Below are 24,649 nucleotides of genomic sequence, written 5' to 3' on the forward strand. Positions count from 1 at the left end.
CGACACACCCGCACTAAGTGCTGGGAAGGTTCTTCGGCGGCCCTGTCTGCGTGCTGTAGTCCCGAGCGCAATATCTAAGCGGAAAACTAAATAACTAACTTTGTCACATGCAATGTAAAGACTCCCTTTATAAGGCGAATGACCCTTAGTGGTTAAAGACTTAATCAATATAATACTAAAAATAATAATAAATTGCACCGACTAGTCAATTCTCGACGGCTCCACTCTCTTTGTTATATTCAATCAAAACCTTACCGACTCAGCCAAACGCAAAGGTCCTGCTTCAATTGGCGTTGCAGAACTTGCTGATGTTAAGTATACCCTTGGGATTAATGATACTTTGCCCACCGATCATAATTTTATCGTTTTGAACAGCCTCAGCCCAATATAGACTCTTATCGTTCGAGGAAAGCAAATTTCCTAATTTCTGGGGAAAATATAGGAACTCTTCCATACCTTATCTATAAGATTGTCCAAAATTACCTTAGTCTGGGTCCCCTGGCATTGCTCCATTCCAGGTAATAATGAAGCGGTCTCTTTGGCTAAGGCGGGCGCTCTAGCAGGCCAATATGCTTCAATGAATTCTTCGATATCTCTCGTCAGAGAACGCTAAAAACTTGGCAGACATCGTGAAGCAATGGAGAACTGGGACGGCCTACACTCTATCATTCCGAAAGTATCCACGAAACCTTGGTTTAGAGGCATTGATTTGGGTCGAGAATTAATTTGTGCGAAGTCTTGGCATATGTCCAATCACTAAACGTTAGACGCTCTTCTCCAACGTATTGGGCTCGCAAATAGTGAGAACTGGTTATGGTTATCAGGATATCGAAAAAATTCTCTTGGCATGCGCCAAGAATTGTTCCGCTAGATCTTAACTATTGGATACCCTTCGGAAGATCACCTAATGTCACGGTTCCTGATGTACTGGCACTAATGCATATAAACAATGTTTGATTTTTTTCGGTTGACAGGAGTGGGGAGGGGACGCGATAAACTATGTTGTTTCCAAGAGAAGGTTCAAATTTTGTGATGAAGTGCTACGTTCGTTTGAATATCGTATAAAAAAGCTACGTAAAGATCATAAACATTTTTCAAGCAATATTTATACCTATTGTTTTGTCATTTGGTCTACGATGAATGATATTAAAGCAACTTAATTTTAAACGGCATTGCATCCAAATCAATTATATGGGATTGTGATACATCCGACGACAGAAAAAACGCTACATATATATGTTTCATCTTTGTTTAACTTCCTATATTGCTAAATATTTACATCGTTCAGATTTTTCTGCGATTGATACTATTAGTGTATGTATGCAATCTATCAAATTGTCCCCTAAAACGTTCGATTCTGTTTAAGTACATGCTATAACATTTATATTCCTGCAATCGGAGAACATCAAAGAAACAAAACATTCAATATCATCTATAAATCAGTCATGCGACCCTAACTCAAACATAGGGAATGTATACAAGTGCTTTAACACGTATTTGCCGCAAGTATAAGTATTTGCCGAAAAAGTACAGTATAGTAAATAATGTTCTGATAGATTCGATTTTAGATTCAGTTGATACAATAAATAAGTTTGGCCTTTTCTGCATTTTAACGTTCTTCATATAGCTCTATGACTACATATCTGCCGGGTAGGTGAAATTCTGCCATCGGCTTCTAACGATTCGACTAATATGTACAGAAATTGGAGAGGTACCTGCTAGCCTAGCTACGATCGTTTCACTACAATTTTATTTATTCTACAGCTCGGTTGAATATTCTTCGGAATTAAGGGAAAACTTTCGCCAGCAAATATGGTCCGGTTGACTGTTACTAATGAAAATATCTCGATTGTAACCTTCTTCTGGATACGGGGTTTTGGATTGAGCACTGACAGCTAGATTTTGCTGTTTCATTTGACTCTGTTGCCTTTTTTGGTTAGCATGGTGTTGTACCGACACTGGTGGAGCTAGATTGTTACTTGTTTTAAAATTTGATACCGGTTCCGTTTTGGCTAGCGGATTTCGAACTATCGCTCCCCGGTAGCCTGCATCGGCCATTATCTCGACGCGTGATGTAAAACTGTTATCAGAGGTTTTCCTCGAATCGATCAATTCCGCTTGACTGCGTTCACTTGGAGTTCGTTTATCGTTGTGGGATGACTTCCTCGAACTACCGGTGGTTTGGGGAGAGTTACCGTGAACGGAATCTACGCTGTATGCTGACAGCTGTTGTTTGTACTGCGGGTACTTTTCAACGCTCATGTCCTCCTCTATGGCCGAATCCCCAAACACGGATCCACTATAGTTGGGAGAGTTGCTCCCGGTAGTCGAAATGTTTCGATTTGAAGATCCATATTTGTTGGAGTGTGAGTACTGACCTTTCTTGATGGAATTAGTGTAATCTTTTGTGCCACGTCGCCTCAAGGTAAAGTCTCTTTCACCAGTGTCTTCGCAAACCGATTTCCATTGTTTCCAAGCATGCCGGACCAATGGATCTGCCGGTCCCCAATCCTTGGACGGTTTGGTAGCACCATGAATCATACTGAAGATGTTATAATCCACCTGTTTACTGATCTCGACACAGGCTAGCAACATGATGACACCTAAACTGAATACCACCGGAAGCCATTTGGGGAAGTAATCAATCAAAAGATCGTTATCGTAGTAGGTAATCGACCACCACGACAAAATCGCGATCAGCAATACAGGAATGATTCCCCAGATGAACAACCAAGCCTTCAGTACAGGCCTACCCAGTGAAAACTCCAGATCCGTGTACAAGTTCTTCGAGCCGTACACCCAAATGATTAGAATGATCTCGAATATCATCGCACAGATTATTAACGATCCAACGATGCGCGTGTCCAGGATACGAGGAAATATGTAGTTGGGACACAATAGACCTGCTATTGCGACAACTAGACCAGCTAGACACACAGTATAATTCGGATGTTTTCGTATCATTCGGGTGGAGGTGTATATGTAGACAGTAACGGAAACTATCGACGAAATGAAGAGTAGCGCATAGGATAGGGCAGGAATCAACTGCTGTAATAACGGATCCGACTCACGTACTGTTACGGCACGATCGTAAATCGCTGTGAGCGGCGTCAGTTCAGGATACAGAAGGTGAGGATCGATAGCAGTATCGTGAAACTGGAACAGGTAAAACAACACAGCAATCGCCGTTATGAGTACGTTGAAAAACAAGTACACGAATGATGTTCTGAAACAAAAAAAGAAATAGATTGTAAGTAACAAGCTTCGACTGGCGAAAGCTCAACATTCTCACTTGATGGCGTCTCCTTTGTACAGAAACTTGCCGGTGATAACTGGAACCGCACCTATGCCGATATTTAACGAATAAATCACTTGGACTAGCGCGTTGAACCATAGGGTACTATCCGCAAACGACTCCGGGTAGAATGGCCATAATTCGGGTAAGTAACTTCCGTTAATAGCCTTCGCCACCTCCCAGCCTGTTTCAAACACCAGCAAAAGAAGTGCCAGAAACCCAAACAGGTAGATTGATCGACGATTGATCTTCGCGCTGTGTGTGCTAGAATGTTGATAGAAAATGACAATAAGTCAACATAGAGGGATGGGGCATACCCCTTTCAAAGCAAAACTTACCACACCATTGAAATGACCCACAAAAGAATCAAACTTAACGCTAGCAGTCCAAAATAGAGGGAACTCCGCCACACTGGACGTAAAAATGTTAATCTGTCGATGGAAATTAAATTATAAAATTAAATACTTAAACCCACACGTTCGTCTGATCGCACTCACTTCAAACATTCCTGTCCGCTATTGGGTTCCACATCATAACCGTTCTGGAAAAGGCAAAAAATAAGAAATAATATCAAACCATGACTCCAGAGCTTACGTTTATAAGCATGACTCACATGAATGGCCTGCTGGGTAATCGTCACCGCCTTATTGCATTCCCTAAATGGCACAGATTTGAATGACAACATTCCAACGTAGAGTATCGCAACCACCGACTGCATCGAGGTCCAGATCGCCGCCAGCCATGAAGCTATTCGTCCGACCAAACTGGCACCTGTGAAGTGTAACGGAATTAGTGACAAATATTTGTTTGAGGTTGCTGAACAGATTAATAATCTATAAAAAATTGAGCAAACAATATGTTAACCATGGCTATATTATAGGCTGAATTTCAAAATTACTAATAATTTATTCTTCCTTCTAAGGTTTGGTTGCCATTTTTGTATCTAAGTTAAAGTGATATTTCAGAAATTTGAATAGGTAAGACTTGCATTTTTTTCTACGGAACCCTCAGAATATAGTTGAAAGTAGCAAAAATAGCATCGCTTGAAGCTTATATGACCATATTAAATTCTAAGAAATAATTTAAAAATATTTTTACCATAAATAATACTATCTTATAACGACATTGAATTAGCGAATAGCCCTGTACGCTCATTTCGCACAAAAGTGGTGAGCGTCTCGAAAATATCTGTGTTTTTACCCAAATAAAAATCATTCCATGAAATATGAACCTCAAGCTTTCAAAAAAATTAACCATTTATTTTTTTACGTCTATTTGCTGATTTAATCACGGTTTTTGCATTATAATGATTTTTGTTTTGAGAGCGGCAAAAAAAACGAAACACGTTGTATCTCCTTTCTACATTAATATTTCAGAATAGCGGGTCCATGAATATGTACGATAGTCAGAAAGTCTTGCTATTTTCTTAGAAATCGAGGGTGTTCGAATTACCCCCACTGTCTTAATAGCTCCGAGTCCCCTATATTTTAATTTTGAAAATTTTAATTCCATCGTTTATCCAATTTTCACATAAAAACGCTCATAATCTCAATATGATTTGAGCGTATCCTGAGATACACCGTTTTGAAGCCAAAAAACCCTAATTTATCATATAAAATCGCAAGCACACAACGCCAAAAATCCTTTTTTTTTCCAACATTTGTCGAAAAAAAAATTATCTTGTAAAATGAGAGGTTTTTCTTCTTCAAAACAGTATATCCCGGGAGTGGCTCAAATGCTATTGAGATTAGAGGTGTTTTTTAGTTTTTTTTATATAAAATGTCTGTGAAACACGATGAAATTAGAATGTTTAAAATTAAAATATATGTATAGCGAGAAAAATGGACTTTTACCTGAAAAAGTAGCATAGTTGGCAGCGCTGCCGATAAAAACTAATATTTTTTCTAGACGCCTTGAACAATTTCCTTCTAAAAACATCTTGCGGCTTTATTTTAGAGTAAATATAAACGGAGATATAATCAAAAGAAAATCAAGGATTTTAGGAATTTGTCAAAACGGAGGACGCTCCCATGGACCGAGGGGTGATTCAATTGACACAAAATGTATATTTATATATTTTGGCCCTTAGATGAACAATTTCTCCAAAATTGGTTGAAATCTGTGAAGGTCGATTTCAAGTTTCCATCTTTTTTTGATTACTTCGCGCGAAATAACTTAACTTTGAAGCCTTAATAATTAAATAACAAATAAAAACATTTTATTATACATGACAGTTGTATACAAGAATCAAAATCAATATTTGAGTTCTAAAATTTTGATAAAAAAGAAAGGCCAAATCGAAAACTCGAACCATCTGATCCAGTGATCTGCGGTTTGAAACTTAGTTTGGCCATCATAATCTACTGGTGGAAGAAGAAGGATCGCCATGAACAGTGGTGGATCCAGGGGGAGGGTCTTTCGGGCCCAGAAATTTTCAACTTGTTGAGAAATTTTAAAGTAGTTTCTATTTTAGATTCCTTCTAAACTCAAAATATTGCCAAACCAGATTTGACCACAAAAATTGATTTGAATTAAATGAGGTTATTACATATTACGTATTGTACAATGAACATTTCAAAATCGATATTTTGGATTTTTTTTGGATCTGCGCTGGTATTGAATCTCTGAGATATTGCAGAGAAAAAACTTATTGTAATTCTCGCGGATAGACAACGTTCTTGGTTTACCCATCTGGAGTATAATTAAATTAATTGGTCGATTTTCCTACACAGAAAAGTTTGAAACTCATTGGTATCATTCGAACTCATGATAGCATCTGCTTCTTTAAATTTTCCAGTTATAATGGTCACTACACCGAAATTTTTCAACCAAAGCAATGGTGAATCGATGTTGCGCAGTAACTAAAATAATAGGCACAGAAAAGTGGTCACTTATCAAAATTAACAAACTCCCCTCCTTATTTTTGGGGATGGTTGGGTCGATTTTGAAAGGTATATTATCTTCAGAGACGTCTATTATCCTACGGATAGCTTATATGGTTCCGAAAATATGGACTGAACCGTCCGTTCACATATGAAATCCCCATATAAGCCGGAACTAATTTTTTTCAAAGGGGGTTCTATGAAATTCCGGAAATCGAATTCGTATTTTTGATGAAAAATATCTTTAAAAAGCATGCAACGTCGAGATTTTATGTTATCCCGAAAAAAAATCAAACATTTTTTGAATTCATTGTCCACTACCGACAATGCCGGAAGTAGCGGCTTCCGAGCATATTCCATAATTAAAGTCACATTGGTGCTTAAGTGATTGATCCGATTTTCTCAAATCAAGTCTCAAATAGAAGGTATTATATCTAGTTTAGTGTTGCATCGCCAGCTGCCATCCCACCCCTTCCCCATACACCTACCCCTTAATATCCCCCCATACCGAATAAGATAAAGGGTTTTTGATGCATTGTTACTTCGTAGTCAGAAGGACCTTGACTAAACCCCTAGTCCCTGGTCAAGCCACGAAGACCGTCTGGGGTGGGCATCAAAAGCCTCTTTTCTCACGGCTAGCTCGAGCTTGAGGGCCTGTACTCTCAAGGCCGGCTCAGGGACACCAACCAGAAACACAAGGCACTTCAGTTTCATTTTATATATTTAATACCTACAATGTTTTATTGTGTGTGTGTGTGTGTGTGTGTGTGTGTGTGTGTGTGTGTGTGTGTGTGTGGGTGGATGGATGGCCGGCCGGCGATGACGGGATCTGCGGCTGGTGGGGTTTTCTGCAACGATGGTATCTCGCCATTAATAGTCGGTCGGGAGGACCGAGGATCAGTATGTTGAATCTTCGGTGAGTGTCTGGTATCTCGGGTGTTCGCCGATGCTCAGCAGGTGCTATTTTGCTTCGGGGTTATATTTGGTGGTTGATGGTTTTTTTACGATCGGTGTGATTCTACAAACGGTTGATTGGTCACGTGGGTTGATAGGGCTTCGCTAGTGGGTATACGGCATTAGAAGTGGGTGACCGACCCATGTGGATTGCTTCGACGAAGAAAAGATGGTTTCTTGTCCGGATTGCAGTTCTTGCCTGGTCGGCTGTTCACCGTGTGCCGTTTTACTCGTTCAATCTAATGGGTCCTGTTCAGGATGGAAATGTGGACTATCTCAGTACGGGGAAGAGGTCGCTAGATATAACCCCAATGATCATCGTCTTATCCGTCATACCTGATTCGACTTCTCGAAATTCCTATATCAATTGCAAAATTTTATTAAACTGCTTTAACTTTTCTTCTGATACTCTAACTATTTACTCATACAAATCAGTATGTACACCTCGACTCTTCAAGTGGAAATGAGTCTTTCGCCGTCTAGACTATGTAGCAAAACCTTCATACCCTTCTCTTTCCTTCTTGTTTTCATATTCTTTTCCCATTTTCCCCCTTTTCCGGCAGGTCCGCCAATTAGTTTATGTGTTGTGTATAAAAATGAAAGTGTTTTAACAAATAGTGTTCTATAATTTTCAAAATGACAGTTAATCATATTCATCGTAGTGGAGTTCTATAAATGTATTAACTCCCTTTTCTTATAATTTCTTGTATATAGGCTATCTAATCTGACTAAACTATATTTATTATGTACACGTAACATTTATATATATATATATATATATATATATATATATATATATATATATATATATATATATATATATATATATATATATATATATATATATATATATATATATATATATATATATATATATATATATATATATATATATATATATATATATATATATATATATATATATATATATATATATATATATATATATATATATATATATATATATATATATATATATATATATATATATATATATATATATATATATATATATATATATATATATATATATATATATATATAACAAGTTCATTTTATTAAATTTCGTTTATGCTTTTATAGCACATACTCGCACTTATAAGCTTGCAACGAACAGTAGTATGGCCTGTACTACTCTCACTCTCACGCTCTTTATGCTCATCTGCTGATCCAATAGGGCAAAAACGGTAACAGCATCCTGCACTCTCACTCTGCGCGGGTCGTCGAGGCACCGGTGAACCGGAAGTCCCACTTCAACCGGAATCATTGGACCAACCTTCGACCTCGACAAGTCAATCTATTGAAGAAAGATAAAGGATATTAGCTGGCGCGACCGGGGTTAGCTAGATCCACCGCCGGGAACTAGACTGAGCGCACGTATCGTCGACGATAGGTCGTGGGGGCGCATGAGAACCGGAAGTCATTCTTTCGACGTCGGGAAATATCTTTGTCGGAGTAGGCTAGGCCCACCGCCGGGGACTAGTTTGAGTAGATCGTGAAGTAGCACCTGAAACTGGTTGTCGCGGCGCCTGTAAACTGGACTTCACGCCCCCCAGAATCGCAGGACCAACTTCGGCATCTGCCCGGGTAGCATCGGTTTCGGAAGATCTTTCACTGCCGGGGAACTCTTCGTCAGAGTAGGAAAGATCCCCTGTCGGGGACTATTTCGAGTAGCGAATCGCCGGCTTGAATGGTCGGGGCATCAGTAAACCGGACGTAATCCTCCACCTGGAATCGCTGGACAGACCTTGGCATTCTGCCGGACTGCATCGAAGCAAGAATATCGCGTCCGTCAACGGTTGCGGGAGACATTCTTTCGTCAGGGAACTCTCCGCCGAGGTAGGCTAGCTCCACGGTCGGGGACTATGCCGAGTAGCACCGAACGCGACAAACCACCAGTATAGGGTTGTCTGGGCACCAGAAGCAACCGAAATCGCTGAATTGACCACGGCATCCAACTGGTCAACGCAGAGAGAAGCGCATGTAAAATATCATGCTGTGCAGGACTTATATGGCGGTGATGGGAGCAGCGAACTAGCACGACCATCTGGAATCTGGAATCAAGCGCAGTGGTCATGTCAAATGCAATCCGGAGGAATCGTGCGAATGTCGCAATCTTGGCGGAGGTTAGAGGAGTAGCGTTCAGAGTTATCTTCTTTGTTCAGAGTCCCTCACTCTGGCACACAATGGAAGGGCTTTACCACCAAGTAAAAAACACAAACAGATACTTTTTGATCTCGGCAAACTGCGTCGAAAGGGACAAAACACTTGGGTCTCCGGGCCTCGGTTAAAAGAACGAAATTCCGAGCGATCGCATAACATTTCTTTGTGATTATGGTAGAAATTGTTTGCAACTCTATAGCGTATAAGGTATGCTCACAGTAAAATCTAGCGCCAGCTTTTAGCCACATCATATCCATTTGTCGATATAAAGGTGTAACCGCAGTTGACGAAATTCAATAATGTGTGTGAATATTTTGGACATGCAGCTTGCGGACACATAAACGTTGTTTTGAAAATGGATTCGAAAGAACAACGTATTGCATGTAAGAATGGAGATTCCGTTTACGTCACATCATGGCATAGCAAAATCAATCGGAGCTCCTCGTTCAACAGTAACTTTTTTAAATGCTTCCGGTTTACCCTCCAGTGTCCAAATTTTTATTTGGCTTGAAAAAACTTTTGTAAGTGGGTTTCGTGATGAGAATAACGAAAATAATGTTAATAATTCATGTAAGCAATGGATTTTTCATTAAAACCATAAAATAAGTAGGCCGCCTAGAGTAGGCGGTTACTTCAACATAAGCGAATTCAGATGGTTTATATTTTGGATTCCATCAGAACGCAAATTACCTAAGTTAAGAAGTATTTCTCTAGTGCTTTGGTTGTTTAATTATTGACTTCTAATTTATAATAGGGGAGACCAGTGTCACTTATCATGTTTTTTTTAGTTTAAGACACGGTGTATTTATTAGAACAACTTTATGCAAAAAAAACAGCATCTCTGAAACTTCGGAATATGAAAGAATGGACTTTCCCCTTTCATTTGAAACTAAGATCAAAATGATCCGTCGGGGGGTCCAGAGCAACTTTTGTTAAAGTTTTTTTTCGTAACAATATTGGTTTTACTACTCGAGCTAGTTCATATTACTGTCCCTAGATGGTGCTTTAGATATTCGAAAAACACTAAATGTGAGAATTTGATAGAATTTGATTGTCTACAAGTTTGTTGACAACTAAAAATTGATCTGAAATCACCCGGAAAAGTTGTTTAAGATTTTAACGACGTTATATCTAAGATAGTTTCACACGAGGCCTAGTGGTTTGGAAATATATTTTCTCGCACTTATTTCACTACCAAAAAATAATTGGGTTTAGTGACATGAAAATATTTGACGGGATTCATTACAACTTCGTTGACAGTTCCTATTGACCTTCTGAAAATTAGGATGTTTGACAGAGACAGAAAACTATTTGTGCTTTTGGTTCAAGTTTGTAATCTTTCCCGATAAGTTCAAAGGAACTACCATTCATCGGAAGGTATTGCTTGGTTACAAGGGTTTTCTTACACTTATGTTTTAGAAAGAACCATACGTCGCATAATTTAGATTATGATCGTTTAAGTCAGTTATTATAATTCTATTCAAGACGAAATGTTGGAACACATAGTTTATAAACGCAAACCACATAAGTAACTGTCCAAATTAGTGGTTAGCGTGAAACGATTTATTCAAAAATTTTCCTCAAAGTATATTGTGGCAGTTGGATTTTACGGCCATTTACTATCAATTATGCGAGAAATCGTTAATAAATTGATCCTAGTTTATGCGAAATGTATTACTTTTGAAAACAAAATATGATTTGAGTACAAGAAAAACCTTATATACATACAAATCCATGAATATATCCCAAAAAAAAATATCTTGATCCAAAAACTCAAAGTTTTTTGTTCACCGTTTGTCACATTGAGTTAATTTTAAAAAAGATAATCAGCGTTTTTACCCCAACCATTGCAATGAAATTCGCGAAGTAATGCAATGGTGTTAACAGTTTCATTGAGTTTGTTCAAATATAAAGGTTGAAGTTCAGGACAAGTGAATTTTATACGAAGATGCTAACAAAGTAGGAGGTTAATGCAAGAATAGTTAACAGTCATCCCCGAGAACAATCGAAAAAATGAAAAAGAAGGCATACATCATTGAAAAAGCTGTTTCTGCGGGAGGAATCACTCAACATCTTGGAAAAGAATATTAATATCATACTAGTTTGGTCAACACTTATCTAAGACTTTTCATCCCAAAAATATTAATGGTGCCCTATATCAGGTGGAATCTGGAATTATAATTTCAGCTTCCATGCTCTCAAATTCCGCTGAATGCACTGTTCAACGAAACACAGGTATTTAGCAAATGAAAAAAGTGCGTGTGAATTGATTTACAAACCACTAGGGTTTCTGTGAAACTAACTTAGACTTAGACTTCGTTAAAATATTAAACAACTTTTCCGGATAATTTCAAATCGGTTTTTGGTTGTTAACAAAGTTGTAGACAATTAGAATATCTATCAGATTCTCACTTTTAGTGTTGTCCGAATGTCTAAAGCACCATCTAGGGACAGAAATATGAACTAATTCTATTGTAAAATCTATGTTTTCATGAAAAAACTTCAAAAAAAAAAGTTGCTCTAGACCCCCCGACGGATTATTTTTATGTTGGTTTCAAATGAAAGAGGAAAGCCCATTCTTTCATATCCTGAAGTTTCAGAGATGCTGAATTTTTTGCATAAAGTTGTTAAAAAAGACACCGTTAAGAAGATCTGTAAAAGAGAATTTTTGAGATTCTTCAGGTGAAATTCCGAAGTAAACAAACAAAAAAGAACAAATTTTGTTTGTGGTTACGTATATTGTATATACGACTACGGAAAGTTCTTTTCGCGCGCTATCGAAAAATCTAGTCATTCGTAGAATAGCTTTGAACTAGCTCTAAATTACAAAAATGCTGAAATTTAAAAACTTCACCTAGGGTAGTCTATTTTCGCCCTAACCATGTGAATTTGTTGGTTAGAGTGGCGTTAGCCATCTTTATTCAAGGCATTGGTTCAAATGGCAAGGTGATTTTTGTTATCATAATGGTTCATAAAAAGAAAGCAAAGATAATAGTGCCAATTCATACGCATTGCATCAATTGTATTCCGAGTAATTAATGAAATGGTGAGGCACCCTCCCTAATACGACTAAAATGAAGAGCCCAAGAACTCTAATATGCTCGAAAACTTAACGCTTAACGTGAACGAAACAGAATGTAATGCAACATAAGTACATGGGAGAATGTATTACACAGTACTTGAAGTGCAGGACTATAAACAGCTTCATATGTCTAATACAAAAGGAGAAAAAAAGATTCCGCCAACTTACCCCAGACTCAGAATTAAATGATAAGGACATCCATATTCTAACAGCAGCATTCACCCAAAGATTTTTTCAGCTTTTCAGCTAAAATTGCACATAAAGCTAGTTTCGGTACGATAAGTAATCACAAAAGACTAAATTTTTTTTGCCCAGGTGCCCAACACCGCCTATAGGCGGGCAAAGTGTTTTACCAAAAAAAGTTAAATTTCCGAATTATTCCACTAAACCAATTCGCATCTACAGTAAAATGCTACTAACAGGCTACTCAAAAATATTTTTTAGTTATTAAAATTTCCAAAAATAGTTAAAATTTGTTTAATGAAGATTACCACTAAACACAAAATAGTTTTTTTCCACGTTTTCATGGAATTTTCAACTTTGAGCTTCAATTGCCTTTAACAGAAAGCTACGATTATTCAAACAATGTGTGTATGAAAGGTGTGAGCGTTGGGAAGAAATACTAGTGCGGATGACAACATACAATCATGTTTTAGAAGTTTTATTTAGATTTTTAAAGAGACCGCCTAGAGGCGGTGTTGGGAACTAGAGGGTTAACTGTTGATCGGAAATCAGGTTCTGAGGACAAGCGGAACGACAACTTCATATCACAGCGGAATGCAGTGTTTAGGGTGATAAAGTGAAAACCTAATCTTTCCATCCGAGATGTGTCTAGAAAAGCTAAAACATCGTTTTCTTTCATTCAGAAAGTGATAAAGATAGGTAATAAAAACCCCGAACAGGAACGAGAACCATAAAAAATGTTCGAAAACACGGTACAACAAATTGCTGACAAAATTCAACTGCGTGGTTACTGATGATGAAACAAACGTCAAAGCAGACTCTAAGCAGCTTCCTAGTCTTGGGTATTAAACAACTTTACAAAGTGAGAAGGTCGACTATCATTTAAAGGCCTACAAGTTGTCGTAGTTCTCGAAGTACATGGTTTGGTAGGCTATATGTAGTTGTGGTTGGAAAAATAAAATCTTCTACATAACTACAGGATCGGTGTTTCAGAGAATTTACATCGAAGAGTGTCTGCAGAAACGGCTACTACCATGCATCCAGAAACACACGAGTTCTGTGTTGTTTTGGCCTGATTTGGCATCTTGCCATTATGGAAAAACAACACAGTGGTGGAATGCAGGACACAACATCAACATTATACCAAAGGACTGCAATCCTCCGAGTTTGGTCCAATAGAGAGATATTCGGCCATTGTGATATGATACACGCAGACAAATGTATTGTAGGTACAACAATATTTTGGTTCAAGCACAACAATAATTATTATTACCTCAGAGCTAATAGTATATATTGTTTAAATCAACCCGTAATATTGTTATTTTTACAATAAATTCAGCATTTGACGTTTCTTGGTTAAAATCACATTTTTGGTTGAATCAACAATATTATTATTGAAACGATCATCATTATGATATTTTTTGTGGAAATTGCGATGTGTGACCGCGTCTCTCAACCCGCAACTCCGAAATCAGAGCTCTGATTCAAATAAAATTCAATGGCAGTCTATGGCGATGTTAAACCTTCTATTTGAATATATTGTTTAAATCGGCCTAGCCAGCTTTGATCAAAATGGATAAGGTTATTTTATTCACACATTCATCTAATACTTCTAATAACATTGTATTCTAAACCAAGCATATTCTGAGATATTTCCGAGTGAAAGCATTACGATTCTAAATTGACCGAACTTTACCTTACCACATTGCTTGGTAGGTGTTAAATATTCTGCAATATGTTTTTATATCCTCACCTAGATATATTGACACCCCAAGCTAAATTTTCAGCAACCTGGTGTGCAACTACATATTTTTGAAGTCCAATTATATTTGGTCTGGAATCTAAACCTACCTTTGAGGAAGGGCGCCGCGCGCCACATGTGCGCCGATCCCTGACCGAGAAACTGGCCCAATGAGATCTCCAGCAGCACCACCGGCAGACCGACCAGCAGTAGCAGTATGACGTAGGGCACGAGAAAGGCCGTTCCGTTCTGTTGCAGCTCACGTGGGAAGCGGGCTACGTTGGCGTAGGTCAGGTTCAGACAGAGGCATAGTATAACGCCGCGAAATATTGATGATCTTGACTGTAATTGAAACGAAAGCAAAAATATAAACAGATTAGAAACGCCGCTGTCATTATTAATAAGATCATGAGAGTAAGTGTTGCATATTTAATTCGATGCCAAACTGCAAACAGTTTTTCCTTCATTATGTAATTAAGTGCTATGCTGTAATGGAACTCCGGTATACACTGGATAAGCTACAGATCCAAGCTATAAAACTTACCTTTATGTGCGTTCATCGAACCGTTCCCATTTACTCGGTCGGATGAGATAAAGGTTTCTACATAAGATGTTAATTTATTAAGTGCCTGGTTTATCTTGCTGAAGAAAATCTAGGTACGGTGGCACGGAGTATAACCGTTAGCCGTTCAGGTATCTTGCAATCGCATTGACCCACTGACAGGCTCTGGATGGCCTATTGATTGTCCAGGAATTGGCATCGTAGTACAGACTTTAGCTTATAAAGCTTGCCCTTGGTAGCGACACGACCATGCACTGGATGGAAACGCAGGGTAGTAAACTGGTTATCGGGTAACACGATACTTGCTCTACACTTTGGTAAGGCGGAAATTTAATTATCGAAAGGAATTCGTTTTGGATACACTGTGTTTATTTGTTATATGTTATGGTTAAGTTGCTAGGTTTGTAAGTTATAACTCATGCTTAAAGGCATAAATTTAAGCTCTGAAGGAAATCATATGCATAGTAACGTAGGCAGCAATCATAATTGTTTTCCGACACACGCCGCACACAAGCTTAACTAAAATAAATGTGAGACGATTTGTTTCTTGACACATTACATTTCGAATGAAGCTATGACAGTAGTTATGAAATATGGTAATGGTCTATAAGCAAGACGATGCAAATCGGTTTTATAGTTTGAAGAAAAAGAAGATTTATTGATGTTGCCCCAATATTAGAGTACTACCTTTGTATTCCAACACTGACAAAAACATCCACGAAGGTGATGCAAATGCTTCCGCACGTAGGGTAAAGTGCCTATTTTCACCATACTAAGCAGGGTGCCTCACTAATTTATTAATTTCTCGGCCTACAATCAATGGAATGCGTAAAAATTGACATCAACAGCTTTGCTTCGTTGTTAAGAACCAATATAATAACACAATAGCGCTGAAAACAGTGAAATTCTCGTGTTTGAGCTCAACGAAAACTCGAATCGAAAGCCCCTATTGTTGCGCTACCACTTGACTCAATGCGTTGAACAAAGATGGCAGACACTGTTCTAACCAACGGCTTCAAATGGGTAGGGTGATAATAGAAACATGGCGAAAATGGGCTCATCACCCTATATAAAATGTGCACACGTATGTGGATATTGTTAGGTTAGGATCGCACAGTGACCGAAACCCCAAAACCGTGAAATTAATTCACTAGAGGCGAAACCATCGAATATATTCATAGGATGTCTTCGGATGCATTGTTCGTATGAATATTCCCCATAATGTGATAAAAATTAAAATTAAGCATGGCTTTTTATTATGAACTAAAAAAATTAACTGTGCATACTGATGAGCTAGAAAGTTCGTGTCTTCGACAAAGTTTTAAAAATGCTCGTAATGAAAAATTTTGTTGAAGAACATGAACTTGTAGGACTAAAGGTTAAATGTTTTTTTTTCTTCATGAAATATATTTGTTATATGTTGAAAAACAGTATCTAAGGTACATGTATCAATGTTTGACTTATGGTACAAGCATTAATGTTTGACTTATGGACGAATATCGATCACTTTATATTCTATAAAATGAAAGTAACACATGTAATAAGTTATTTAGCCAACTTATTTTATTTTAAACTATTGTGTTTTGGATTAATATACTTATGTTTGGTCTTATAATCAAGACGCATAAAACTAAATTCTCTGCGTGAAACTTCAGTCAACAATGGGCTTAGAATGGGCTTTTCTCTTTCATTTTAAAGTAAAATTAAAATATTCTGTCGGGGGCTCCAGAACAATTTTTTGTTTAAAAGTTTGTTTGTTTGAAAACTTAGGTTTTTAAATGAAACTGGTTTACATTTTTGCCTCTAGGTAGTACTACAGATATTCAAATATTACCAAAAGTGAGAATGTGATGAACAATTCAGTTGTCTACAACTTTAACTCGATCTAAAATTGCCAGAGAAAGTTATTGAAATTTTATCAAAGTTTCCAGATTCGCCGGGGCCTATTGATTAAGAAGTCGATTTCCAAAAACATTTTCCTTTGTAAAAAAATACCTTGTCGAATTTTAACTTGAATGCTAATAAAGTCCCACCTTTAAGCGGAAAAACATAATTTCAGATTCCACCGGTTGATGCGCACCAATGTTATTGTATGGACATAGAGATATAGAGAAGATTAGATAAAATTTGAACAGAATTAGTACTCTTTTCAAAGATATTTTTTTCGAGAGTTGTCCTACTGGAGCTGTAGAGCTAGATTCTCGGAAGGGCTCCCCGTCAGAATCACATACTACAATTTGCAGACGAGACAGGCAATGTCGCCCAATAAAACACTGCATTAGGCCAATTGTAGCGGGCCGTGATTCTGAATGTGATATTCATTGTACGGTTTAGGTATGTGCGGGCGTAGGGACTCGCGATCACGTGTATCATCGCGAAGAGCTCGAGCATTTGTAGTTAACGTCTTCGATCGCGTGTGCGTTTGTATGTCTCGTGTGCTAACGTGTATGTAACTTCGTGTGTATAAATTCTATTTTATAACCGTATGCCTTTCGCATATTCGCATGTGTTCTTGGATAATCGCGCACGGACCGTAAGTCTAATACTTTATTTTTTGGTGTACTTCTAAGATGCTAAAATAGTGTGAGATCTTCTATATCACTAGAGAGCCCGCTGATGTCGCCATGGAACGTGTTGTCTAGTGGATATGTGGTTTATTTTTTTTTTTTTGGTCCTACTGAATGTATGGACCTAAGTTATTAGGACAGAGAGTAATGGTTTCCGGACGTGACCGATTCATGAGCGCGCGAAAACGGACGTTTGTAGGTTCGTGTTTGAGACAGCGTTTGAAACTTCGCGAGCGCTAAAACGTTCTCCTTATTACCAGGGTGTTACTAAGTTTGCACGATCGCGAACGTAGGTGTGCGTTGTTAATCGCGAAGGGCTTAAGTGTTCGTACGGTAACGTGTCTGTCACGTGTGCTCGCGTTCATGTGACTTCGCGTGTACAAGACTGGATTCACAATCACGCGGACCTTCATTCTGATAGTTAGTTTTTGGTGTACAATTCACATTCTGACAGGGAGTAAGTTACCCCATATCACTAGAGTCCTCGGTCATGTCGCCATGTAACGTGGTGTTCAGTGTATATGAGAGCTTTCTTTTTTTAATTGATCCAATTGAAGGCATGGACCTAGTCTGCTGATATCAAGGATAGAAACATCCGGAAGTGACCGATTCATGATCGTGCGAGTGCGGGAGTTTTTAGGTTCACGCTTGAGACCGCGTTTGAAAATTTATAGTAGCTGAGACATTCACTTTATCACTGGGATGCCATCATGTTTACTAGATCGCCGATGTAGGTGCCGGGGATGATAGCGAAGGGCTCAAGCATTTGTATATTAACGTGTTTGTCACGTGTATGTGACTTCGCGTGTATAACTTCGATTTTATAATGACGGATTGTGTATTTTTGTTCGATCGCGCGCGGACCGTGAATCTGAAGCTTAATTTTTAGTGTATGATACAGATAGTAGTCCGTTTCCCCATATCACTTGAGTTCTAGGTCATGTCACCATGGAACGTGTTGTTTAGTGAATATGAGTGTCACTTTTTTGATTGGTTCAACTGAAGGCATTAGTCCAGGCTGGTAAAACTTTCGGACGTGACCGTTTCATGATCGCGCGAGTGGTGGGTTAATGTTTGAGACCGCGTATGGAAGTTTAAAGATGCCACGTTTACTTAATTACCGGGGTGTTTTCATGTAGGCGAAATCGCGGGCGTAATTATATGTGGATTATTGCAATTGCATGGTCGCGTTTGTGGCAAGTTTTGTGTTATCGCGAAGGCCACGAGCGTTTGTACCTATATGAGCATAGATAGCGTATAGCAGAGATATACTAATAAAAGGAACCATAACATGCTGAAAAAAAAGGATGCAAAGAGCTTGACTAGAAGTGTATAAATTGAACAATACTATTTTGGTATACATAAATAATGGAAAAGCAAACTAATAGATGCACAGAAGAACCAGACTAATGAAGTAGAATAGAAAAACACATGTAACATGCAATCAAACTCGTCTAAATGCAGCAAATGTTGCATATTTATCATTACCGACAATTGCATGCTGTTAGACTTTCATCATGCTATGCTGGCCGGGAATAGATGACTCACGTGCGTCGGTAAATTTATTTTACCCTAATTTATCCAGCCCAACTTTCCGCAATGAATAGAACTAAATGCTCAGATTGATCACCAGAAGTATTAGCCACTATTCTATCATATACGTCAGTTCTGCATCCATTCCCTGACCCAACTGTCACAAATACTCACACGAATACATACATAGATACACATACGACTAGCACATAACAGTTGTACACTAGTACGAAAAACAACGATTATCACAAAGCTACAACTAATAGGTTTCTACTTATTCTACTTTATTAAATTAATTTAATTATTAAATTAATTTAATTGGTATATGCACGATGACGAAGTCGACCGATAAATGGACACACAATGACTCCCTCCGTTAGCCCCGTCCACGAATACCACCAATAGAACAATATTTGCAAACATGGCACACAGCAAAAGTCAATCTACGTCGATCCGCCAGTCGGCCACGCCACCGCCCATAGTGGTTTAGCGTTGGTATGCGCTGGTGCGGAGTATGAAAAGACATATAACATAAAAAAGGCGCATAAGCCCTCTCGGTCTCCTCGATGCACCACTATCGAGGCGTAATGCAGTACCCATCTTAAAGCAATTGATGCTTGATGATGTTTGCAATACCGTCAAACCCCTAAACCTTGGGGAGGGTAGTACTCTTTTCAAAGATATTACACAGCAAAAAGAAAGTTTTTTTTTCTACCACAGATATATTTGTTTTTTTTTCTTTTTTATTTCTTCACTTATTCCGGAGTATGCTTGATGCAATCTTGAATCAATCTCCTTTCTCGTCAGCATCTTGTGGGATACATTTGACATAAAGTTAAACTTTATATTTGCTCAAACTCGCTTAGATATTCAGTCATTACTAAATGCATGGTCCAGCCTGATATTTTCTTGCCACTTTTCCGTTGTGATCCGTGATCAGCGAGTGACGACTCCGGAATTTCTTCTTAAAGAAAATTATGAAAATTGCTTTTGTTTGTTTTTCCTAAGATTATGTGAAATGTGTTCGATTTGGAAATAAAACGCAATTTAAGGGCAGGCAAAACTCTGCATCAATAAATTTTGATGAAATGAATCTACCCCAAAAGATAGCTAACATGGATCCAAAACTCAAATAGCTTTTTTTCTCTTTCAATCATTTTTCTTTTAATGTCGATAAGGTCAAACATGATTCCCAATCCAAAGTTGCAATGAAATCCGTGGTTTATTACGATAACTCGAACTTTAGTTCGTTCAAATATAAAGTTTTGAATTTAAGCCAAATGTACTTTTTCAAGTCTGGATAGGATCAGGAGGAAGGGTCATTCTAGATTACATTAGCTATTTCCTAGAGCAAAAAAACAGTCTTCCCATGAACATCGACAAGTTTGCACCCATGTACAAAATTTCGTGCACGCGTTCAACCTCAAACATGCTTTGCCTTTGTGTACAGGTTCGCATCGATCACCGAACCCAAGCGAACGATGTGCAAACTTAGGTTTAAACATCGTGTACGTACACCATGTGCGTACATAAGAAAGGCACACACAAAACAGAGTGAGTCAATGCTAGTGATGATGGATGAGAGAAAGAGAAAACTAGTATCAAGAACCTGTGAGTACGAACACCGGGTACGTACATGAGGTTCGGTTGTGCAGACGAACATGTGCTCGTGTTTACGCATTAGCGCGTTCGAGTTTGCACACGCATTGGTACACATTACCGCGTTCGAGTTTGCTCACGAAATGATGGTATAGGATGAGCACAGAACTAGAGCGAACATGGTGTTCGATGTTCCTTTGGGAAGACTGAAAAAAAGGCACGAATACATGATAAAATCTGTTATTACATTAAACAACATCTTAAAAAGGTAAAATTATCGAATAAATTTGGTCAACTGCTTTTCACATCTCCTTGTTCATAAAATGTCATCGATGCCCAAGAACAGGAGGAATCTGAAAATATATGTTTGTTGCTGAGAATGGGACATTGTAAACATTGAAATTTATCTGAATATACTGTTCATCTAAGTCCAACAATTTTTTGTAAGTTCTTGTTAATCGACTTCTTAATGAATAGGTCCCGTGCACATCTAAAAACTGATAAAATATTAATAGCTTTCTCGGATGATTTTACATCGATTTATAGCTCTCTATAAAGTTGTAGACAATGTAGATTGTTCATCAGATTGAAATGTTTAGTATTTTTTGAATGCCTATAGTACCAATATGTAGCAAAAATGCGAATTAGTTTTATTAAAAAACTTTAAAATAAAAAGTTGTTCTAGACCCCCCGACCGATAATTTTGCCCTTGTTTTCTAACGAAAGGGAAAAGTCAATTCTTTCATATCCTGAAGTTTTACAGATGCCGGATTTTTTTTGAATAAAGTTGTTCGACAAAGACGTGGTGGAATATTTAATATCACTGGAGATTCCAAACTGATATATACACAAATACACATGGCATAATGAATTTAATGCTAACAAAAGAATGTTATACCATTAATTATAAAATTTCACAAAAAAAATTTATATTGATTTTTATATGGAAAAAGTAAAAAAAGACACGAAAAAGTGAGCTTGCCCTGTTCATAAAGTTCGAGAGTGACACGGAGCAAACCTTCTTACCTTTATTGAAAATAATGCCTGCTCATCCATTTTGGTTTGAACCTTTCATTACTTTGAGCAGTTGAAGTTGGTGTAAAAAAATAAAAATCTTCAATAACTTTAAAACATACAGTCTTCAACAAAATTATGTGGATTTAATATCGCAATATTTGTCCGAAACATCGAAAAGTTACAGTCTGTCAAAAGTTACGTAAGGGTGCCGGCAACCGACCACTTTCCCCTACTATACGTAAATAGGATACTGAATCCACTCAGAAGCTGTTAGCTGTTATCTTACTGTTCTTTACGGTTTTACGAACAAACGAATAAATAACCTGTTCCAGCTTCTTTTGACATTTTCCCGATTTAATAAAGAAGATTCCGTTGTGCTTAGCTACGACTAGACTTGACGACGGTTGACGTTCGCGCTGATCTTGGTCGACTCGAAAATTTATTCTGAGATGGATATCCATTATTTTTATCATAACAAAGATGTACTTACTGTCGATCATGGTACTTTTACCGCCACAGCAATATTTTTCTTAAACATTGGCGCTCTTGACAGATCAATGATTCTCTGCCACTTCAATATTATGGACGGGTTAAACTGATTATAATACTTACTATTGTTTATGATGAAAAGAAACAGACTACCTAAGTGAAATAACGACAATATTTCTCTAAAATCTAATTTTTGCAAGTATGCGGTATATTTATTAAATTACTATTTAATTTGTAATATAACCCAAAAATTATTTAAATATTGTAATATAAACTAAAACAGAAAAATAAATCTTATGCTTATTTCTGTTTTGAGCTACAAAACCTACTTCAGCATTATTCATTGTATCTCCAGAATGAATTGTGATACCATTTGTAAAACCTGTACATTGCAACATTCAGTACTAGCAGAGTTTACCAAACAAAAGCTAAAAACAAACAATTTATCGTTTTGGTTTTCAATTCAGACGAATGAAACATCCGATACGATTTGAGGTCACAAGCGGCACCGGCTTTTTTGCATTGAGCCAGCCAAGTTGGCTATTCGTGGAAACATTTTGCTTACCTTTTTGTAAAAACGAAACTGCTCATCGTCGCGAGTGTAGTACAGATAATCCAACAGGTATTTGGCATTGTTAGTATCAATTTTCCTCATCGTGGCAGGGATGACGAAAGGGAAAGTGAAGATTTGCGCGTTTTTCTCTCGCAATTCTTCGGTCGGTTCTGTTCAATTGGAAACGATCGTGAAATTTACCAGTTCACTATTTACTATACGCTATATTATTCACACTACACCAACCATCCGGGAAATTACTCCCAAGGATGCAGCTCACACTTTCTCAGCAGAATTCGCAGCCACCACTTCAAGCTAATTTTCTACCACATTATTCGTTTACTTCTTGGGCTCTTCCTTTGGTTTCTATTCACCCTGAACTCAAGCGGTTAGTCACACTTTCGGCGACCAGCTGGGTGCTCCCAAACTCAAACAGTACATATGACACGCTGTTGCTATCCAAACTCGTAAATATCTTCATGACCAAGTCGAAGCCTTCTGCGTCTCGCTTGCAATCGATCCGTCACATTTGTCCAGATTTGGTTCGCGCACAAATTCACTAGTTTTTCTTTGAAACCACCATCACTTCTACAACTACTTCTCTGGTCAATTGTGCAACCGGGAGAGTACTGCATAATTATCGATTTTAATGCATAATGCCAGGTCTTACCGACGCTCTACCGGTGCAAGAGTATTAGCACTTGTCAGGGTTTTACGAGTTTTCTTCTCCGAGCTAATCACTTGTTCACATACTGATGAAGATCTTCGAACCATCCTGTGCATATATTCACACGAACGGCAACTGAGGCTTGTATATAGCTCAGGTTCAGGCTATGCTACTTTTTTTACTTTTCTCACTATCATCTTAACTCGACGAGGTAACCAACTGTAAGAGCAAAATCAGCTATGAGCAGATTGTTGCGAAGATAATAGGTATTTACACAAGGGATTTTCTTGTACCCTAGCAGCGAAGGTACGAATTTGGGACTTGATGAAGCGTTGAGTATAGCGCTTCGGATGCACGTACATTTAGGCGGTCACATTGCGCAACGTAATTAAGGGGCTGCAGTATAATTTTCAAGCCTCGCATGTGTACAGTATTTGATAGCAATCTAGACTGGGGCGGATCGAGCTATAGGATTTTTCTTTCTGTTTTAAGTCAAACACAAAAGATTTTTAATTGATACTCGCAACATTTCGATTCAAATCTATTTTTTGTATTTCTACAAACAATAGTACCAAAGCATCAGCTTTCATCGAATAGCAGTCAAATTTTGTAGGAATTACAAAAATCCCCAGTAGTTTCTTGTACTTTGACAAAGCTGCAAAAATTTAAATTAACATTCCCATAAGAGCAACGGTTCACAACTTGTAATACCTTAACTGGTGTCATGAAGTACCAGAGAAGAATGTTAATATTGGCGGTTGTTGCGGGCGATAGGCCCTTTCGATCTGATCTTTTTTGAGTCAGTCCGGAAGATTATTATACGTGAACGATATTCCCTTCATTCTCAAAACGCTGAATTACTGATCTACGCGGAAGATATGAAACTTTACATAAATCATTTTGAAGATCCGTATACAATCCAAACATATATTGCATATGTTTGGTCGATATGGGAATATTGCAGTACTATTTGGTGCTCTTTTTCAAGCACACAAGAAGAACGAATAGAATCGGTACAAAACAGTTTTTATTTTTTACCCTTCGCAAACTAGGATGGACAGCATTTTCTCTGCCATTTTATGAAGCACGCTTTATACTTATCAATATACAAACATACAAGGAGCGAAATTTTATCCAAATTGAACTCTTATGCAACCCCACGACATCTACAAAATCAAAGAATATTTTTAATAACTCCTTTTCGCACAAACTATGCAAGTCTCATGAATCGAAGGATATCTATTTATTATCACTATTGCGACTGAATTGATTTTGAAATGTTTAAATTGAAACTAAAACAATATTTTATACACAAAAGAAACTCTAACGCGTAAGAGGATGATTCTGTAAAAGCAGAAGTTG

The 24,649-nt window shown here is 37.8% G+C and overlaps 1 protein-coding gene across 8 annotated transcripts in view; it reads right to left on the bottom strand.

Moving 5' to 3' along the window:
• Positions 1–1,235: 1,235 nt before the first annotated feature.
• LOC131692247 (sodium-dependent proline transporter) overlaps positions 1,236–24,649 on the bottom strand; it is a 278,318-nt gene continuing 254,904 nt past the window's right edge. For 4 of the 8 annotated variants that reach the window (XM_058979194.1, XM_058979196.1, XM_058979195.1 and 1 more), the window contains 6 exons: positions 14,411–14,642; positions 3,909–4,066; positions 3,793–3,836; positions 3,634–3,726; positions 3,293–3,559; positions 1,236–3,226 (listed from right to left, as the gene is read on the bottom strand). In XM_058979194.1, coding sequence (XP_058835177.1) covers positions 1,759–3,226; positions 3,293–3,559; positions 3,634–3,726; positions 3,793–3,836; positions 3,909–4,066; positions 14,411–14,642 — 2,262 coding nt within the window. In that variant the 3' untranslated portion in view covers positions 1,236–1,758. Of the gene's footprint in view, positions 3,227–3,292; positions 3,560–3,633; positions 3,727–3,792; positions 3,837–3,908; positions 4,067–14,410; positions 14,643–22,632; positions 23,510–24,649 lie in introns of those variants that run through there. The other 4 variants (XM_058979202.1, XM_058979199.1, XM_058979198.1 and 1 more) reach the window with 2 other exon arrangements.

Source organism: Topomyia yanbarensis, chromosome 3 (assembly GCF_030247195.1).
Source record: "Topomyia yanbarensis strain Yona2022 chromosome 3, ASM3024719v1, whole genome shotgun sequence".
NCBI lineage: Eukaryota > Metazoa > Arthropoda > Insecta > Diptera > Culicidae > Topomyia > Topomyia yanbarensis.